This window comes from Heterocephalus glaber, unplaced genomic scaffold (genome assembly GCF_053883595.1).
Source record: "Heterocephalus glaber isolate CG9 unplaced genomic scaffold, H.glaber_assembly_v1.0 deba00001504, whole genome shotgun sequence".
In the NCBI taxonomy this organism is placed as follows: Eukaryota; Metazoa; Chordata; class Mammalia; order Rodentia; family Bathyergidae; genus Heterocephalus; species Heterocephalus glaber.
In genome coordinates this window covers 55,596,397-55,614,570 of record NW_028258324.1, presented here as the reverse complement: position 1 = coordinate 55,614,570, position 18,174 = coordinate 55,596,397, and the positions used below count along the sequence as shown (strand labels likewise).

The following is an 18,174-nucleotide window of genomic DNA, read 5'->3' as shown; positions in this document are numbered from 1 at the left end:
CTAAATCCCCGACCCCCAGGGTCCATTTTTAAAGCAAAGTTAAAAAAAAAAAAAAAATAGACAAGCCAGGTATGGTGGCATATGCCTGTAATCCTAGAATTTGGGAGGGTGAGGCAGGAGGATTACCACAAATTCAAGATCAGCTGAGGCTACAAAGTGAGTTCAAGGCTACCCTGAACTACCTAGTGAAGCTCTCTCTCAAAAACACAAAACAGAGGGCCGGGGATTTAGCTCTGTGGTTCCTCTGTGGTTCCTCTGTGGTTCCGGCGCCTGCCGTGCAAGCACAAGGTCCCAAGTTTGATCCCCGATACCAAAAAAAAAGATGTGCTAAAAAAACAAAACAGATTTGAGATTAAATAGCAACACTACACTTTAGTAATACTGTCCTTACTAGAAGGCTTAAGAGAACTGCTAATTCTCCATTTATTTAAAGGTAAGAACAGGGCAGTGGGTGTAGCCCAGCAGTAGAGTGATTACTAGCATACATGAAACCCTGTTCAATTCCCAACACTGCAAAAGATTAAGGACAAGTTTTATTCTCCCAATAATTTAGCTCTGAAGGGGGAAAAAAAAAGAACAGAGAGCGAGGAAGAACTCAAAATGTTAGTGATGGCTTTAAAAGTTATGAAAAGCAATTATTAACAATTCTTCCATCTCCAGCAATGCAGACATCTTATGCAGCAGAACTTAAAACTGCAAGGACACTGTTTTAGGTACATTATGCTGAAATGGTTAAATATCATACCTTCACACTCTTTTTTTCATCCGATCCTTCTGTCATAAGATAGGCTTTATCACCATCAGTTCCTGCGACACTCAGGAAGCAATTGGTTGTATGGCCAATCCCACTAGGGAGAACTTTATCCCATAACATTGCATTGATAACAGAGCTCTTTCCACTGCTTGTCCTAAAAAATATTCAGAATCATTAAAAAAAACCAGTAAAATAGTTCTTTTTTGTGTGTGTGTGTGTGTGTTTTTCTGTTTTGTTTTGGTTTGGTTTGGTTTTTGTGACAGGGTCTCACTTTGTAGTTCAGGCTGGCCTTGAGCTCATTATGTAGCCCAAATTTGGCCTCAAATTCAAGGTGATCCTGCCTCAGCCTCCCCAAGTGCCGGGATTACAAGCTTGTGTCGCCACACCTGCAAAATATTTGTTCTTTATGTTTTGGGCTAACTTTTTCAAAATATCAATTCATTTAATTTCATTGAATTACTTTTTTTTTTGGTACCAGGGATCGAACTCAGGACCTTGTGCTTGCAAGGCAGGTGCTGGAACCACTGAGCTAAATCCCTGGTCCCCCAATTAATTTTTTTTTTTTTTTTTTTTTTAGGTACCAGGGATTGAACTCAGGTCCTTGCGCTTGCGCAGCAGGCAGTGAAACCATTGAGCTAAATCCCCGGCCCCTCCCCAATTAATTATTTATAAAAGGTTGACAACCTCACCTAAACACTAGCAACGTACATTTAGAAAAATTAGGGTACCAGAAAACTACATCTTTTCCCATAAAGCTGTATTTTATTTTTCTGTCTTGCTTCTTGTGGCAATTTGAAACTAGAGGCAGGTCAAAATCCTGATATCCCTCCCATCACAACATGAGGTCTCATGTCCCATCTTTTTACATCTGGGCTAGTTTGTGATGGCTTCAACAAATACCTCGGGAATGACACTGGGTGACTTCCAAGACTAAACATAAAAGGCAATGAAGGGCTGGGGATTTAGCTCAGTGGTTCTGGCGCCTGCCTCGCAAGCGCAAGGTCCCGAGTTCGATCCCCGGTACCAAAACAAAACAAAACAAAAAAAGGCAATGAAGCTTCTGTCTTGTTTACTGGATCACATGCACTTGGACACTTGCCACATAAGAAGTCCAATTATCCCAAATCTGCTGTGCTACAAGGAAGTCAAGCTAAACAGAGTCTGGGCAGGTGCTCCAGTTGGCAGACCTGGTCTTCCACTTGTTCCAGCCAGGTGAGTGAAGCTCCAGAAGTATGAGTGAATATTTCAGATGATTCCAATACTACATTCAGCTGCTGAGCCAACCCTAATCCTCATGAAGCTCCAGATATCATGAAGTAAAGACATCCCCTCTGAACTCTGTCTAAAGTCTTGACTGACACAATCAATGAGCATAATATAATGGTAACTTGCTAAGTTTTAGATAATTTGTTATGCAGTCATAGAATCACAGCACTTTTGATGACACTAAACCCCAAGAACACCTTATATCCTCTTCAGGAGCTTGCTTTCAATCAATCCAAACCAAAGAAGCTATTTAGAGTCTTTGGCTTCACTGCAAAACATCCTTATATTCATGCTTCACCTCTTTCTCTCCATCTAAGAGTCATACTTTCATTTAAGCTCTGGATATCATTCCCAACCTCCTCCCAGGAAACCATCTCACGTTAATTATCTCAACAGTGATATAGCCCAGGTGACCTCAAACTCAGGCAATCCTCACACACCAAGTCAGTCTACAGCTGACACCAAATGTCTGTCCCTGAATTCAATTAATTTGTCACCAACTAACTGAAGACAGTGTCAGAAATGACCGAACATATTGGGAAATTGGAAGAAAATGTTCAAATGGGAAAGAGAACAAGCAAGGAAGGAGGGAGAAAGGTAGGAAGGGACAAGAAAAAAAAAAGTGAAAACAGAAAGAAAAAATGGAAACAGCTTTTGCAAATAGGGGGAGGAGGCTTGAAGGGAGGGGGAAGAAGAAAAAAGAGGGGGATGGATGCACCATGTACAGGTGCAAACTCCCTATACTGAGTGTTATCATTATGTACGCCTAAAATGTACCAATAAATGTTGTGCTATTAAAAAAAAGAAGAAACTACAGAATAAGCACTTAGTTGCACAAAACTGTTCCCCACTTTGGAGGCTAACTACAAGTCTCCCATTATGACCTGTGCTTCTGACTGACCAAGTGTAAATCAGGAGGCCCACAGAACCCATCTCCTCAGGTTTGAGGACAGCTCACAGAACTTAAGGAAACACTTGTGTACAACTACAGCTGTCTAAGGCCCAATGTCACCTTGCCCATGAGCAGGCTATCACAAGAGGAAACATAACTGTTTCGCCTTGGGTCACAAGTTGAGGCCTCAATGGTCTCATGATACTGTGATGCTCAAGGACAAGAGTAGAGTAGTAATAAAAAAAAAAAGATAAATTTTCAGCTGGGGGAAGAACAACTTTTCTTTTTTAGCCAGCTACTTTTTTTTTTGTTCACCTATTTTTTTTTTCCCACCTACTATTTTAAGAATGCTCTCCTTACTGCCCTCAACATAAGATTCCTATCAACATAGGATTACGGCCACTCCCTAAGTCATCTGATGCTCCTTCTGATGCTTCTTCCTTTGTCTTTCCCCACTCTAAGGCTCTGCCCTCTCGGGTGCCCATGCACTTTGAAATTACTCAAGTCACCATTCTTTCTTTAGCCTTCACTGTCCCCCTTCCTACGAAGCTAGAGGATTGATTGCCCTTCCATAGGTGAAAAGATGGGTTGTATGTGTCAAGTATCAGTGCCCTCTCTGAACATGCCACCCTTCCAGCATTTCCATGTGTTCTACAACCTAGAAACTCATCAACCTTGTTGCTCAAGAGATTCTATAAAGCTTAATCCTGGAGCCAGGCATGGTGGTGCACACCTGCAATCCCACCACTCACCTATAATCCCACCACTTGGGAGGCTGAGGCAGGAGAATTTCATCAAGATCAAGGCCAGCCTGGGCTACATAGTGAGTTCAAGGCCAGCATGAACTACATAAGGAGACCCTGTCTCGAAAAAAATAAAATAAAATAAAATAAAGCTTAATCCTGAGCTGGGTGTGATGGCACATGCCTGTAATTCCAGCACTCAGAAGGCTGAGGCCATAAATTTGAGGCCAGTCTGGGCTACATAATGAGTTCAAAGCCAGCCTAAACTACATGCAAGACCCTGTCTCAAAAAAACAAAGTAAGTAAAGAAAGAAAACTTAATCCCAACGACCCACTACCCCACTCAACTCCTGTCACCCTTCTTCCCGGAGACTGGTATGTGGGGCTGAAAACTCAGTAATCCTCTGATCAGTCAGTCTTTCTGGTGACTGGCCCCTCCTTGAACTACCTAAGGACCCACACTAAGCCACCTAAGGAATAGAAACTCAGGTTTAATGAAAAGGGGTAGATAATAACAAAAGCTAAGAAGGCAGAAGGGGTTGGAGGCCAGCCTGGGTTACATTGTGAGTTCAAGGCCAGCCTGAACTACATAGTGAGACCTTGACTCAAAAAAGTAAATAAATAAATAAACTAAATAACAAAAGCTATTCCTATCACTCAAGAAATTCCAAAGGCTTTAGGAATTCTGTACAAAGAACAGGGAAGAAGACCAAATATATTTCAGTTTATCTTATACCAGTCTTTCCTATTTTTTCTTTTACCTGTCTGGCATCACTATTCCATGGAAGGTTCCTTTTCCTCTCCCCAATCCTGCCACTGTTTTCCTTTTTTATTACATGCTCTTCCCTTCACCTCATCAATTCCTGTGGTCTCAATTATCAACTTAAACTAGTGATTCTTAAATTTCCTAAAATTCTCCATAGTACCAATCTCAAATATACAACCACCTCTGAATAGCTCTATTTGAATGCCTACTAAGTACCACAAATGAAAATTATCCAAAACCAAATTACTCTATCTTCTTTCCACAAACCCATCTCAATGAAGGGCACTCAGCCAACCAAGTAACTTTTTACTCTTCACTTATTTTCCTGGGTAACTAATCACCAGCTAGCCTAATGTACCTTTCATCTATCTCTCTTCAAGACTGGAGCAGAGGCTCTCCAATCTCACAAGGTAGGTTCTTAAAATGTCTTGCCTAGATTACTGCAACCGCCTTCTACCTCCTATTCACCCTTCAAACTATCCTTCACACTATATCCAAAATCACAATACCAAATCCTTAAAAAAAAAATCCTCTTATTGATATTATATAAAAAATGTAGACTCCTTGCCATAATAAAAAAGGTCCTTAACAATCTTGTCTTTGTGATATGGAAAAATATACTTCCTAACCTGTTAGATACCAAATGTGCCCAGTTCATGGTCTCACAACATCAAGGTGTGAAGTCACAAACCAAAGGAGGAAGTTACAGGAGTTTTATGAGAAACAAGGAGAAAAAGAATAGCTCCTGGATTTCCAGGGGGAGGTCAAGTGGGCAGCCACCGAGACTCTTTGTCAGAGGTAATTTATACAGCAAAATCACAACACGGGTCAAACTATAATCAACCTATAGGATTGCAAGTATGGTCACCTAGCTAATATTGATCCAATAGGGAAGCAGGTCACATAGCAAGAGTACAGGGAAAGAACAAAGGCATTTTTGGAATGAGGAGTATGGGTCCAGATGTTCTAGTCATCCAGCTATGTGTCTGATGCCTATCTGGGTTGCAGAGATTGGGTGGTGCTCATTACAGTATAATCTTAAATTGCTGCTTATCTCTAGGGAGGAGTGCAGGTTTGGTTATTGCTTTTCCATCCTGAGGCCTGGCCCTCTTCAGATTCACCTCCAACCACAATTCTGACGTCTCTACTCTTTGTGCGACTTTGCTGAGGGTCCATCCCTCTCTTACTGTATATTAATTGCTATATAATTTAGGGTAGGGGATTTAGCTCAGTGGTTCCGGCGCCTGCCTCACAAGCATAAGGTCCAGAGTTTGATCCCCAGTACCAAAAAAAAAAAAAAAAAGAAAAGAAATATGCTATATAATTTACATGTCTATAATACCCACTAACTTCTCTATCCTCTTAGCAATGTTCCCTAATACCTAAACTTCAACAACCTATAAACATCATGGTCTCCTTCTCTTCTTCCCTTTCCATTTATAGATCTTTTCAAGGAATGGGCTTTTAGACCATTTTAACATCCAAAGCTAATAAAAATGCTCTTCAGTTTATGATGGGGTTACATTCTGATAAGCCCACAATAAGCTGAAAATACCATGTGATGAAAATGCATTTACTGCATCTAATCTACCCAACATCATAGTTTAGCAACACAGTATGTATACAATAGAGCAGTGATGGTGAACCTTTTAGAACTTTCAATGATACAAACAGCCAGCTGTGGCACATGTGCCATAGGTTTGCCACCACTGCTATAGAGTATTGGCTGTTCACCCTGTGATCACGTGGCTAAGTAGAAGCTGTGGCTTGTTGTTCAGCACCTTGAGAAAGTATTATACTACATACCGCTAGCCAAAACAAAATTAAAATTCAAAACACTGTTGCAGGTGAGTGTGTATCGCTACTGTACCACCATAAAGGTGGGAAAACAACCTGTTAAATTGAGCATCATAAATTAGGGGCCAGTCAGCCATGGTGGTGTACCCCTGTGTAAGGCCAGCACCCAAGAGGCTGGGCAGGATTGCTGTGAGTTCAAAGCAGCCTTGGCTGATTTCAAGGCTAGCTTGAATTACGTAACAAGACCTTGTCTCAAAAGAAATAAGACAGAATGATAGTTAGAAGGAACCCTTTACAATGGTCAGGGAAGGCTTCTGAGGTACTAACATTTAGAATGAGACCTAAAGAATGAGATAGACAGAAAATTTTAAGTGCAAAAAGAAAGCTCTCAAATGGGAAGTAGCTTAGGTTTAGTAAATAAATGCTCTGGCTGTGAGTGGTGATGCATACTTGCAATCCAAGTACTCTGGGAGGCTGAGGCAAGAGGATCACAAGGTCAAGCCCGACCTGGTCAACTTAGTGCTTAGGAAGACCCTATCTCAAAATAAAAAATAATGAGTGGGGCTGGGTATATAGCTCCATGTGGAGCCTGGGTTCAATCCCCACTACAGTAGGCAAATAAATAACATTTTAATTGATGTAAAGCATAATATCTGAGAGACCAAATATGGGGCTAGTCATTGGTCTTTGTATCCCAGTGAGACAAGAGATTAGGGTGTGGCAAGGCTGGCTGGGGAAGTAGCTGTTCATTTCTTTTCCTCCTTTCACTTGAGCCAAACTCACTCTACAGAGTCTGTTTCTTTTCCTATCTTTAATAAAACTTTGCTACCATTTGTGCTCACTTCGGCAGCACATATACTAAAACTTTGCTACCATTTATGCTTGTCTTGACCAGTTCTTCGCTCAAGACAGAAAGAACCTAGAGACCAACTCCAAAAGGAAACGCCAGCACCCCAAAACCTGGTAACAGTAGTATCTAGAGTGCAGAATACACAGTAGTTAACAGCTGATTTTTTTTTTATCTTTGTGGTGCTGGGGCCTTGAGTATGCCAAGCAAGTGCTGTCACTGAGCTACATCCCCACCTCAATAACTGACTGTTAAATGGATGTGTAAGCTTCGACAGAGGCCATTCTATTACTCCAGACAGTTACATGGTGCTTCCTACTCCCCCTCTGGAAATCAGAGTTCAAGGTCCTTCTGGAACTCATACTTGATAATCAATGTAAATTCAGAGTAAGTGACAAATTATGCTCATTATTGATCTGTACTTCCATTCTTATAATTCCCCAAGAGCCTAAAAGCCTGTTTTTACCTAAAAGGTAAAAACATCACTGATCTTAGAGTTTCATTTTATACCAGAAGTTAAAATAAACAAATTCTCTTACATGTTAAGAGCTTTAACATTAACATTTATCACAGGTATAAACAGTTGTGGGAGGAATATAACTTGCTGAAGCAGAAAAAGTTGAGAATGTTACCAAAAAATGCTGATTTCTGGAAATTAACCTTAGATGAAATAATGAAGGTTTACCTGCCAAAAAATGCAACTTTCATGTGTCTCCGAGATAGCACCTCACCAATAACAGAAAGCTTGTTTTTATACCCCTGTATTTCCAACAGATCATCTTCAGTGGCTATTCTATCAAGTTCTGGATTCCTGTATGTTGCTGCAAAATTGAAATGGTATTAGAAAAAGTAACACAAATATTAAATTATACAATGAAATACCTAAAATTGTACATATTTTGCCTTTGTCCTATAACATGCCATATGAAATCTAAAAATGCTTGTAGTATCTAGGTATTTGGGAAGGGGTACATGCCTCACTGCAATGGATCTTAAGAACCCAGTCCAGAAGAATTAGTACTACATTACCTACAGAAGCTGGGTTTGAAAAGTAGAAAAACCTTTCAGTTTTGTTTTCTTTCAGCACTGACACTTATTTTTTTTTTTTTTTTGGTACTGGGGATTGAACTCAGAACCTCACACTTGCCAAGGAGGCACTACACCGCTAAGCTAAATCCCCAGCTGACATCTGCATTATCATTTCTTTTTCAAAGTAAAGACACAGATTCGAGCTCGGGATTTAGCTCAGTGGTTCCACCGCCTGCCCCACAAGCCTAAGGACCCAAGTTTGATCCCCGATACCGAAACCCAAGTTCAATCCCCGATACCAAAAAAAAAAAAAAAGACACAGATTCATTTGGCTGGTTTTTTTTGGTACTGGGAATCAAACTCAGGACCTTACACTTATGAGGCAGGCGTGATGCCACTGAGATAAATCCCTGGCCCTCATTTGGCTATTTAAATTTTCTTAATTATAGACAAACAGTGCCATTTAAAACATTACCCAGGGGCTGGGGATTTAGCTCAGTGGTACTGCACCTGCCTCAAAAGCACAAGGTCCTAAATTCGATCCCTGATACCGGAGAAAAAGAAAAAAAACTTTACCAAATGTTCATCTAATTAAACTTGAGCCAAGAAAAAGAATGGCTAAGTATGGTTACACTCACTTTTGGTTTCATTTTATTCTTGCTCTTCCATATTCCTGATTTATTTTGCTTTGTTTTTTTTATGGGGGTGAGGGGGACAGTTACTGGAGATTGAACCTAGGGCCTTCACACATTCCCAGGTCCCTTTATTTTTTGAGGCAGGATCTCACTATTTTGCTGAGTTGCCCAGGATGGACTTCACTTTGTGATCCTCCTGCCTCAGCCTTCCAGAGTTCTAGAATTACAGGCCTCTGCTATGTGCTACCCCACCCTTGATTTGTCTCTCACTTTTAAAAATTTACCTGTTTTTTCTTTTAATTTGTCTCTTTTTGGAAAAATTTTTTCTGAGGTTCTAGAACAAGTAAAATTAAATTCTGATTCTAAAATTGCCTTTTCACTCATTCCTAGCCTACCCTCAATCTGTAACAGGCTCCACATGCAGGAAATGTTACATGTAACTTAATTTTCACTTATCAACTTTTTTAGAAAAAATACTTTTCAAAAGTCATTGTGCCAGATGTGATGGCACACATCTGTAATCCCAGCACTCCGGAGGCGGAAGCAAGAAGAACCGCATGTTCCAGGCCAGCCTAGGCTACACAGTGAGTTCAAGGCCAGCCTAAACTGCACTGCAAGACCCTGTCTCAAAAAAAAAAAAGGAAACAAAGAAAAAATAGGCTATCTTGGCTTTTTCACAATAGCCCACCCTGCTTTCTCCAGGGTGTACTTTTATCTTGCTTTTTCCTCTTTTACTCAGCCCAAGCTTGCTCTGCAGAGCTAGTTTCTTTCTCCCTCTTCACTTTTACTTTTTCAAATAAACTTTGCAACTGCTTTTTGCTTGTTTCATTCAATTCTTTGTTCAAGACGAGAACCTAGAATCTAACTCCAGAAGTGAGCAATCCAGAACCCAGTAACATTTAATTAGCAAGCTACTTTTGGAAGGAGCTACCTGATAACATTTTGGCATAGCCAGAAGATTCCAATAACGGTATGGAGAGAAAGGACTACAGAGTCACTTTCATTATCACATTAAATAAAATGTTTAAGAAAATGGGGGAAGGGCCCACGATTTAGCTCAGTGGTTCCTCTGTCTGCCTCGCAAGCGCAAGGTCCTGAGTTTGATCCCCAGTACCAAAAAAAAAAAAGAAAATGGGGGAAAAAAAGTCATTGTACCAAATTAATTTCTTGCCAAATTAGAAACATAAAGATACTATGCCAAGCTGCACATGGTGGTGCATGTTTGTAATCTTAGCACTCTAGAAGGCCGAGACAGGAGGATTGTGACTTTAATCCTAAGCAACCTAGGAAGGCCCTAACTCAGTATAAAAAGGGACTGGGGATGTAGGTCTGAGCAAAGGCCCCAGTAGTGTGTGCATGTGTGTGTGTATGTGCATGTATGCGTGCACACCACACACAATTCTATACCAGTAATTTTTTAAAAATCTCATTCAACAAATTTTGAAATGTGTTGAATTAGGTACTGAAAACAAACTAAGAAAGGGTTGCAGCCCTGAGGAGCTCAAAACCTGGTAAGGGAAGGTCAGAGAAAAAGGGGGAAACAAAGTTTGACTCTATGAACTTACTGGAATCTCAGAAGAAATGTCAACAGTTATCTCCAAATATATCCTGATAATATATTCCTCATCATCTTTATTTGAACAACTAGTTATCACAATTTTTTTCTTTTCAAATTTTTTTTTTCATTTGGCATAGTTCTAAGTGTGGATAATGGGAAGGCCCACCCTGGGTGTGAGTGCTACCCGCCCTAAGGTGTGTAGCCTGGATAGAATCTAAGGGACAGAAGGAAGGCTGTGGCCAACTGCAGCTTCATTACTTCCCTGCTTTGCTGCCTTCTGCCTGCCATGCTACAAAGTGTTTCTCTTCTGCAAGGCCCTCTGCCACGCCACCCTGTGTTGGATCCAGCCGACTATGGACTGACCTCTACAAACTGAGCTACTATAAACCTTTCCTTCTTTTATTCTGGGTGTCCCACCTTTTGTCTCAGTAACGAGAAAAGTTAACTGAAACAGCAATTAATATACTAAAGTGCTTGGAAGTACTTATTTCTTAATCATTATACCATGTAATCCTCCTCCGGAGGGCAGAAATGGGCTTTATTTGTTATGGAATCCTTCACAGTACACAGCACATCCTATATGTGAGTTTGATACCTAATGCAGATAAAACACACTTTTATATACTTTCAACAACAATCATTTTGAGAATTTGAAAGGAACAAACCTTCAACAAAATGCGATCCTTCAGTAACAAACTCTAGTAACTGGCCAAAGATTGTAGTAATTGCCTTCTTAGCCAGCACAAAGTGCTTCAGCGGAGAAGCAGTTTCTGCCATTATCCCTCTGTGAGAGAAAACAAGTTAGAAAAGCAGGAATTTTCCTAAAGGTGGTGCACAGGTTCTGAACCAGGACTGTTGCTTAAGCCTAGGAATTCAAGGTCAACCTGTGTAATTTAGCAAGACTGTCTCCAAATACAAATTTTTCAAAGGGGGCCGGGGATTTAGCTCAAGGGTGCCGCCGCCTGCCTCTAAAGCACAAGGTCCCGAGTTCAATCGCCGGTACCAAAAAAAAAAAAATCAACAACAAATTTTTCAAAGGGCTGGAAATGCAGCTCAATTCTAGTGCACCTGTGTAGTATGCATTCACTCCCCAGTACCCCCTCCTTCCAAAAAAGAAGAAAAAGAAAAGTTACTAATTTATCTGAACGATAAAGACAGAACTTTTCACTCCTCAACTCGCTGTGATAAAAGTAAACTACTAAAATATCTTTAGGCAATGGTTTTTCCAGGAAAGTGTTTTCGCCAGAAACTAAAGACTACTTTCGAGTGGTATCTCACAATCAGGCGAAATCTACCAAAATCTTTATTTCTCTTTGGTGAAGATGAAACTAATTATGGCTACATTGCAACTGCACGTGACTCTTAAGTAGATCAAGGGATCCGGGTGGCAGAGAGAGAGGAAGCCCAGTTCACAACAATACCCAAGTTATTAAATTTCCCAACCTGGAGCTCTAGAGAAGTGGAGGTGGACATATAGAGGGAGGAAATAAAATTCCAAAATTACTATGCAGTATAGTCACTTAGGAAGAAGTAGCTTTCATTACAACAAATGAGGCAAGCCTTCCGGCCAAAGTACCGAAAACTTCAAGGAATTAAGTTTAAAACGAAATATTTTTTCCTCTCTGGAGACCAAAGACAATTACACCCCAGTCTAGTCCTGGTGTGTGCATGGAATGGGGCACAGTGGCCAGAAAAGGACCCACGCAGGGGTCAGAAGTGACCGCGGAGGCGCAGCCTGTGGAAGCGGGCGCGGACCGGTTGGGCCGGTGTGAGGGAGCACCTACCTACCTCAGGAAGGGCCTTCCAAGCGCGACACGCCGGGCACGGGACCCGCCCCGCCCCGCCCCGCCGCGGCCCGAACCCCCACCCCACTCGCCGGCCTCCGGACCCTGCTGTCCCCCAGTTCGCTCGCTCCTTTGCCGAAAGACCGCGGCGGCGGCGGCGGGGCGGTGGCAGCGCTTCGTCACAGAGCGCCCGGCGCACAACTCTCCGCCCTCCGTCCCTGGACGCTGGAAGGTCACCCCGAGCGTCGCAGATCGGCCAGCGGTCGAGGTAGCGCGCACTCACACTTTCCCAGCTCGGACTTGTCACCCAGCAACCGAAACTCAGCCACAGCCACCAGCTAGCCTCATAGTCCTGGGAGAGGGAGAACTCGGAAAAGAGGCAGGAGGAGTGGCAAGGGGCGGTCACTTCCGGTCTCTGGCCCTCTCCTATTCTGTTTCGCTCCTCTGCCGGAAACACGTGTATCACGGGCGCCATTTTTCTTAAGGGCAGAAGGCAAGACTTGTTACGGGCAAGGATTGCTAGTAAAGAGTGGAGTTTTTTCCAAATTTCTGCACTACTTGAGTATGGATAGATGTTCCCGACTGTCTTCGAGAGAACTAAAAGGATGTGGAATAAAATGAGATTGGGGCTGCCTGGTGTGGTAGCACAGGCCTGTAATTCCTGCACTTGAGAAACTGAGACAGGAAGATCTGGGGAGTTCAGGACAGCCTGGTCTCCACAATGAGTTTGTGAGACCTGAGTGACTCCATTTTAAAGTTTTAGCCCCATTTTAGAGTAAAGGTGGCCTGGACATAAATTCTAGTTCCAAGAAAAACCACAAGATACACTTTGGCCACCTGCCTGTGATAATGTCCAGCAGTCCCCTAGCAACTAGCCTAGCGACAGCTAATCGGTAGCTGCCTCAATGTCCCAGATGCTCTTCTTGATGGCCTGCAACAGCTAATCAGTAGTTACCCCAGTACCCCAGTATCCCAGATGTTCTTTTCGATAACTTGAGCAGCCGTTTGCAGTTCAGCGCGCAAGGCCCAGCCAATTAGGTTTAAACTTTCAAAACTTGCTAAATGCTAGCCAATTGTGTGATTTGCGTGTGATTTGAAACCTCGCGCCCTTTTCGAAACCCCGCGCCTTGCTGTAACCTCTATAAAAACCCCTGGTGTTTTAGAGTCAGGGCTCTCAATCTTGACCCGCTGCGTCGGTGACAGTTGAGAGTCCCTGCTCGACCTTGAATAAACGACCCTCGTGTGTTTGCATCGGAATCGGTTCCTTGGTGGTCTTTGGGGACCTCGCGATCTGGGCACAACAAGTTCAACGCCATCGAGACCCTGTATCAAAAATAAATAAGTTTGACGCCGTAAAACCAGAAAGATTTTATGTTTGCCAGGCCAATAGCAGGAGGAAAAGAATAAAGTTTTGACCGCTCCCCTACTCTGGTGTGATTGGCTTTCTGGCCCTTGGAGTGTAGGAGTGAGGCAGGGAAAAATGTATGCTCTCGCAGCACAAGGACCTGAGTTCGATCCCCGGTACCAAAAAAAAAAAAAATGTATGCTCCTAATTACAATTGAAACAGGAATTTGACATGTCCTTCCTTAGTGCTTCTGAAACTTTTAGGAATACCCTAGGAATCCTGTTAAACTGAGTTAAGGATGCAACCTGAGAGTGCATTTCTTACATCCCTAGAGAGCTGCTGTTAGATTGTACATAGCTAAACAGAACATCCAGGGCATTTCTTTCCAGAGCTGGCAAGTAAGATGATTTTGCAGGGGCTGGGGATTTAGCTCAGTGGTTTTGGCGCCTGCCTCGCAAGCGTAAGGTCCCAAGTTCGATCCCCAGTACCAAAAAAAGAAAAAAAAAAAATAGGTGTTTTTGCAAATAAAACCACTTCATCTTTGCCACACCAGGCACCCTCAATCTTATTTTACCGCACATCCTTTTAGTTCTCCCTCACTAAGATAGTGACTATTCACGCAGTGCAGGTACTTCATAAAATTGGAGGGCCAGGGATATAGCTCAGTGGTTTCGCCGCCTGCTGCGCAAGCTCAAGGACCCAAGTTCGATCCCCGGTTCCAAAAACAAAGAATTTGGGCCCGGGATTTAGCTCAGTGGTTCTGCTGTCTGCCTCACAAGCACAAGGTCCCGAGTTTGATCCCCAGTACCAAATAAATAAATAAATAAATAAATAAAATAAAATTGGAATCCTAATAATAGCTACATTATGGGTTGTGAAAATTAAAGAAATGGGTAGCATGTAAAAAGCTTAAAATGAAGCTGGTCACATAATAAGAATTGGGTAAATCAAATATTACTCATCACCCAGGGCACATGAATATCAATAAGCAAATGAGAATACATTAATTTCTCATAGTGCTTAGTACTGGGAGGGAAAAAGATCCCAAGGCAATGGTATAGACTTTCTGAAGAAAAATGAGAGGGACAGAGCCACTTAGGTTTGTCTGTTTGTAACAAGAATTAGTGAGACAGAAATTAAGATTCCAGAGATCTTGCTGGGTGTGGTGGTGCATGCATGTAATCCTAGCACTTGGGCTCCTTAGTAAATTCAAGACCAGCTGGCTTATATAGCAATACCCTATCTCGAAAACAAAACAAAAGATTCCAGAGATCTTACAAAAACATTTTCTAGGTATCCTTCAGCTGTATGGGACCTCTACAGAACATGATCAGGCAGGCCATTGGATCAGGAGTGCATGGGCCTTGCCTGGACAATGAGTGAACACTGCATAGATTAAACAAAACAAAAAAAAGGAGAGAGAGAAGGAAGGAAGGAAGGAAGGAAAGAAAGAAAGAAAGAGGGTCTCCTTTAGGGAAGAGATAATGTTGCTTGCACAATGGCTGAAACTTGCTTCTAAATCCCTTTAAAACCCCTAAATAGGGCTGGGGATGTAGCTCAGTGGTGCAACGCCTGCCTGGCAAATGTCTTGAGTTCCCAAAAAACAAAAATCCTAGTTAAACCAGTGTGATGGCTCATGCCTGCAATCACTCAGGAGGTAAGGCAGGAGTTCAGGCCAGCCTGTGCTACATACTGAGTTGAAGACCAGCCTGAACCACAAAAGGAGACCCTGTCTCAAAAAGCAAACAAACAAGCCCCAGACAAGGAGCCCTTATGTGTGTCCTACTCAGAACTCCCTTCTGCCCAGCAGGAGCTTTACTTCCTTTATACCTTTTACTTTCTTGCCTTTATATCTCTTAAATAAATTTGCTTGCATTCTACCTCCTCCATCATTTTCATTCTTTGTCATTGTGGGACACTACCCCAGGGTTCCGGTAACATATCTGGGGGCTTGTCTGGATTTCAAGAGGAAATAAGTAAGGTATACATTTTCCCATGTTTTGCCTTCACTTTATGGCTCTCTGCTCAAAATGATGTCAGGGCCCCATTGATAAGTTAAAAGTGATTAACATAGTCTCCCATCTTGAAGTCTTGGGGGACAGATTTCACTGATGTGAGCTGAGCTGATCCCCCTCTATCACAAGTGGAGGGAATGTTAGCCCAGTTTGACTCAGTTTTCCTTTCTAATTTGATTTTTTCCACTAGCAAGGGAGTGAGCTCTGTTTTTGGAGCTCTTGGCTCTCTGTGGCCAATGGTCCTTGGACATATTGCTCCTTTAACTCACTGCAGGTGTTAGAGAGAACAAATGGCTATTCTCTATCATGACTCCCTTTCTTGTCAAGCTTATCAGGAGGTAAGAGAGACCTTATACAATATCTAGTCTCATCTTAATTGTCTGGTTATAAATTTGCAGACATGCATTGGGTAAAATCTATTAGCGTATCCACCATTTCAAAGACTTCCCACGGAAGGATAAGTCAGTCCTGGGAATGGAGCACTGTAAGCTCTGCAAGACAACTAACTCTCACGCATCTTCCAGGTTTATGCTTTATGTTTGTGCAACCAAAGTATGAAATGTCTTTGTCACATAATCTTTTCCTGCACCCTAAATGTTGTGCCCTTGTTGCTTCCGAGTCCTGGAGATCTTGTCTGTTATTCTTTGTCTCCCTGTTGACTCATATTCTTCCTGTCCCTCAAATTCTTCTACCACTCCCAATTTGCTCACCTACCCCCCTGAATGTAAGATAAACTGCTGCATTTATGTATTTGTTTGTTGTTTTTTTGTTTATTTATACAGGGGTCACTGTGTAGTTCATGTTGGCCTTGAACTCACTATGTAGTCCAGGCTGGCCTTAAACTAGAGGTGATCCTCCTGCCTCAGCCTCCCAAGTGCTCAGGTTACAGGAGTGCATCACCATGCCCAGCCAAACTGGTGCTTTTAGACAAAAGTTATAACTTCAATTTCTTAGAGTGATGGGGAAAAAAATCTCTTAAATGGTATGCAGCCTGCACTGAGTCCTAATGGATAACAAAGTTGGAGTCAACTCTTCCATAGATCCAGGGAAGGAAACAGCCTTCCTAGAAACTTTTGAGAAGTTGACAAGAGCCAATTGAGACAAATTGGCTGATTGATAAGTTTACTTTTGGATTCCAATTTGAGTTGTTGTTTTGTTTTGTTTTTTTGTACTGGGGATTGAACTCGGGACCTTGCACCTTGAGTTGGTATTTTTTATTTCATGAATATGCTTATAATATTTCTTGTTCATTAATATAGTTCTTAAACCACAATTCAGGGTTATCCTGCTCATCTGCTACTTTCTGATTGGGCCAAGATAAGGATGCCACTCAAGGCCACTTGGAGGTTTGTAGTCAGCCAGTCATAATTGGAATGTAAACATCTATAACTTCACTCTGACACCAAAAAAAGTGTACTGAGGACATTTTAAAATCCAAGAAGACACTAGGCTTGTTACAGAAAGAAACCAGTAAGTAGGGTATAAAAAGAAATATGAAGGTTATAGGTATAAAGATATATTTTTGGTATCAGACAATTTTATATAAGGGTTTTGCCCTGCCAAAATAGGAAAAAGATAATGGCAAAACTAGGAAGTCCATGTATGTTGAGAAAGGTTTATAGAAGATAAAGTTTATGAAAAGAAATATGTTTGGCTATTTTAAGTTTTTGCTCTTGTTGGTTTGGCTGAGCCTAGCCTGTTCCTTCTAAACTTCCTTGTGCTCAAAGGTGGCTAAAGGGCCAGAGTACTGATTCTTAAATCATCAATCACTCTTCCCCATGTCTCAACTCCTCTCTCTGGTCTAACTGTAAGCAATGGTCCTTCTTTATGTTCTCCTGTTCTGGGGATGCAAGGACAAGAGACACTACAGTTGAGTAGGATTTTCTGTCTTCTTAGACAGGGATAATGTAAGAGACACATGCTGGTGACAGCCTGCTAGACAATCACCTAGGTCTAGTTGAAATCTCTGCTTTGAGATTGGGTTTGATGGCAAATATGACTCTAAAAGAATGTTTAAAAGACTTTTTTGCCCAACTTTGTGGCTGCCAGGGCCCTGTCCCACTTCAGCCTTAATTGCCTTTCAGAGCATAACAGGGTTTAACAGTCAATCTTGTTTCATTTACAGAGGTATTTTAGTTCTTTTGGTTGAAGAAAGTCCAATTTCTGGTCACGAGTGAAAGGCTTCAGGGAGACAAGAGAGGGGAAAGAACATGCCAATCAGAGGAAATTGTCAGATAGCCTCTCCCCCTCTCGAACCTAGTTTGCTGTCTTGAGCAACTAGGACCTCATGTGTGGACAAGGGACACTGTCTTAGTTACTTTTCTTGTTGCTGAGACAAAATACCCAACACTCAAAGTTATAGAAAGAAACTTTTATTTAGCTTACAGTTTGTAGAGTATTCAGTTCATAATTGGCTAGCTCCAAGGCAGAGCGGCATGGCAAAGGGATGTCACAGGGGAAAAACAGTCCATGGCAAAGCAGGATAGGCAGAAAGCAGCAAGCAGAAAGTGACAAAGAAGCAGCAACTGCAGCTCTTTTTCTGTCACTTATATTTTATCCAGGCTACCTGCCCATAGGGTGGGTGTAACACTCACACCCTTAATACTAGCACCACACCATGAATCAATCCCAGCATCACATCCTTGATCTCAGCATCACACACTGTAGATCCAGCCACCTCTGAAAAGTTCCACCATGATTGCATGGGGCTTTAAGGGGACATCTAGATACACACCATAAATC

At 42.0% G+C, this 18,174-nt stretch overlaps 1 protein-coding gene across 4 annotated transcripts in view; it reads right to left on the bottom strand.

Annotated features, from left to right (window-relative positions):
- The window catches only part of Mfn1 (mitofusin 1), a 43,757-nt gene extending 31,280 nt beyond the window's left edge, over positions 1 to 12,477 (bottom strand). For 2 of the 4 annotated variants that reach the window (XM_004834631.4, XM_087186559.1), the window contains exons 1-4: positions 12,355 to 12,477; positions 10,953 to 11,071; positions 7,751 to 7,886; positions 746 to 908 (exon numbers count right to left, since the gene is read on the bottom strand). In XM_004834631.4, the coding sequence (XP_004834688.1) occupies positions 746 to 908; positions 7,751 to 7,886; positions 10,953 to 11,064 (411 nt within the window). In that variant the 5' untranslated portion in view covers positions 11,065 to 11,071; positions 12,355 to 12,477. Of the gene's footprint in view, positions 1 to 745; positions 909 to 7,750; positions 7,887 to 10,952; positions 11,072 to 12,075; positions 12,303 to 12,354 lie in introns of those variants that run through there. The other 2 variants (XM_087186558.1, XM_013071672.3) reach the window with 2 other exon arrangements.
- Positions 12,478 to 18,174: the final 5,697 nt, after the last annotated feature.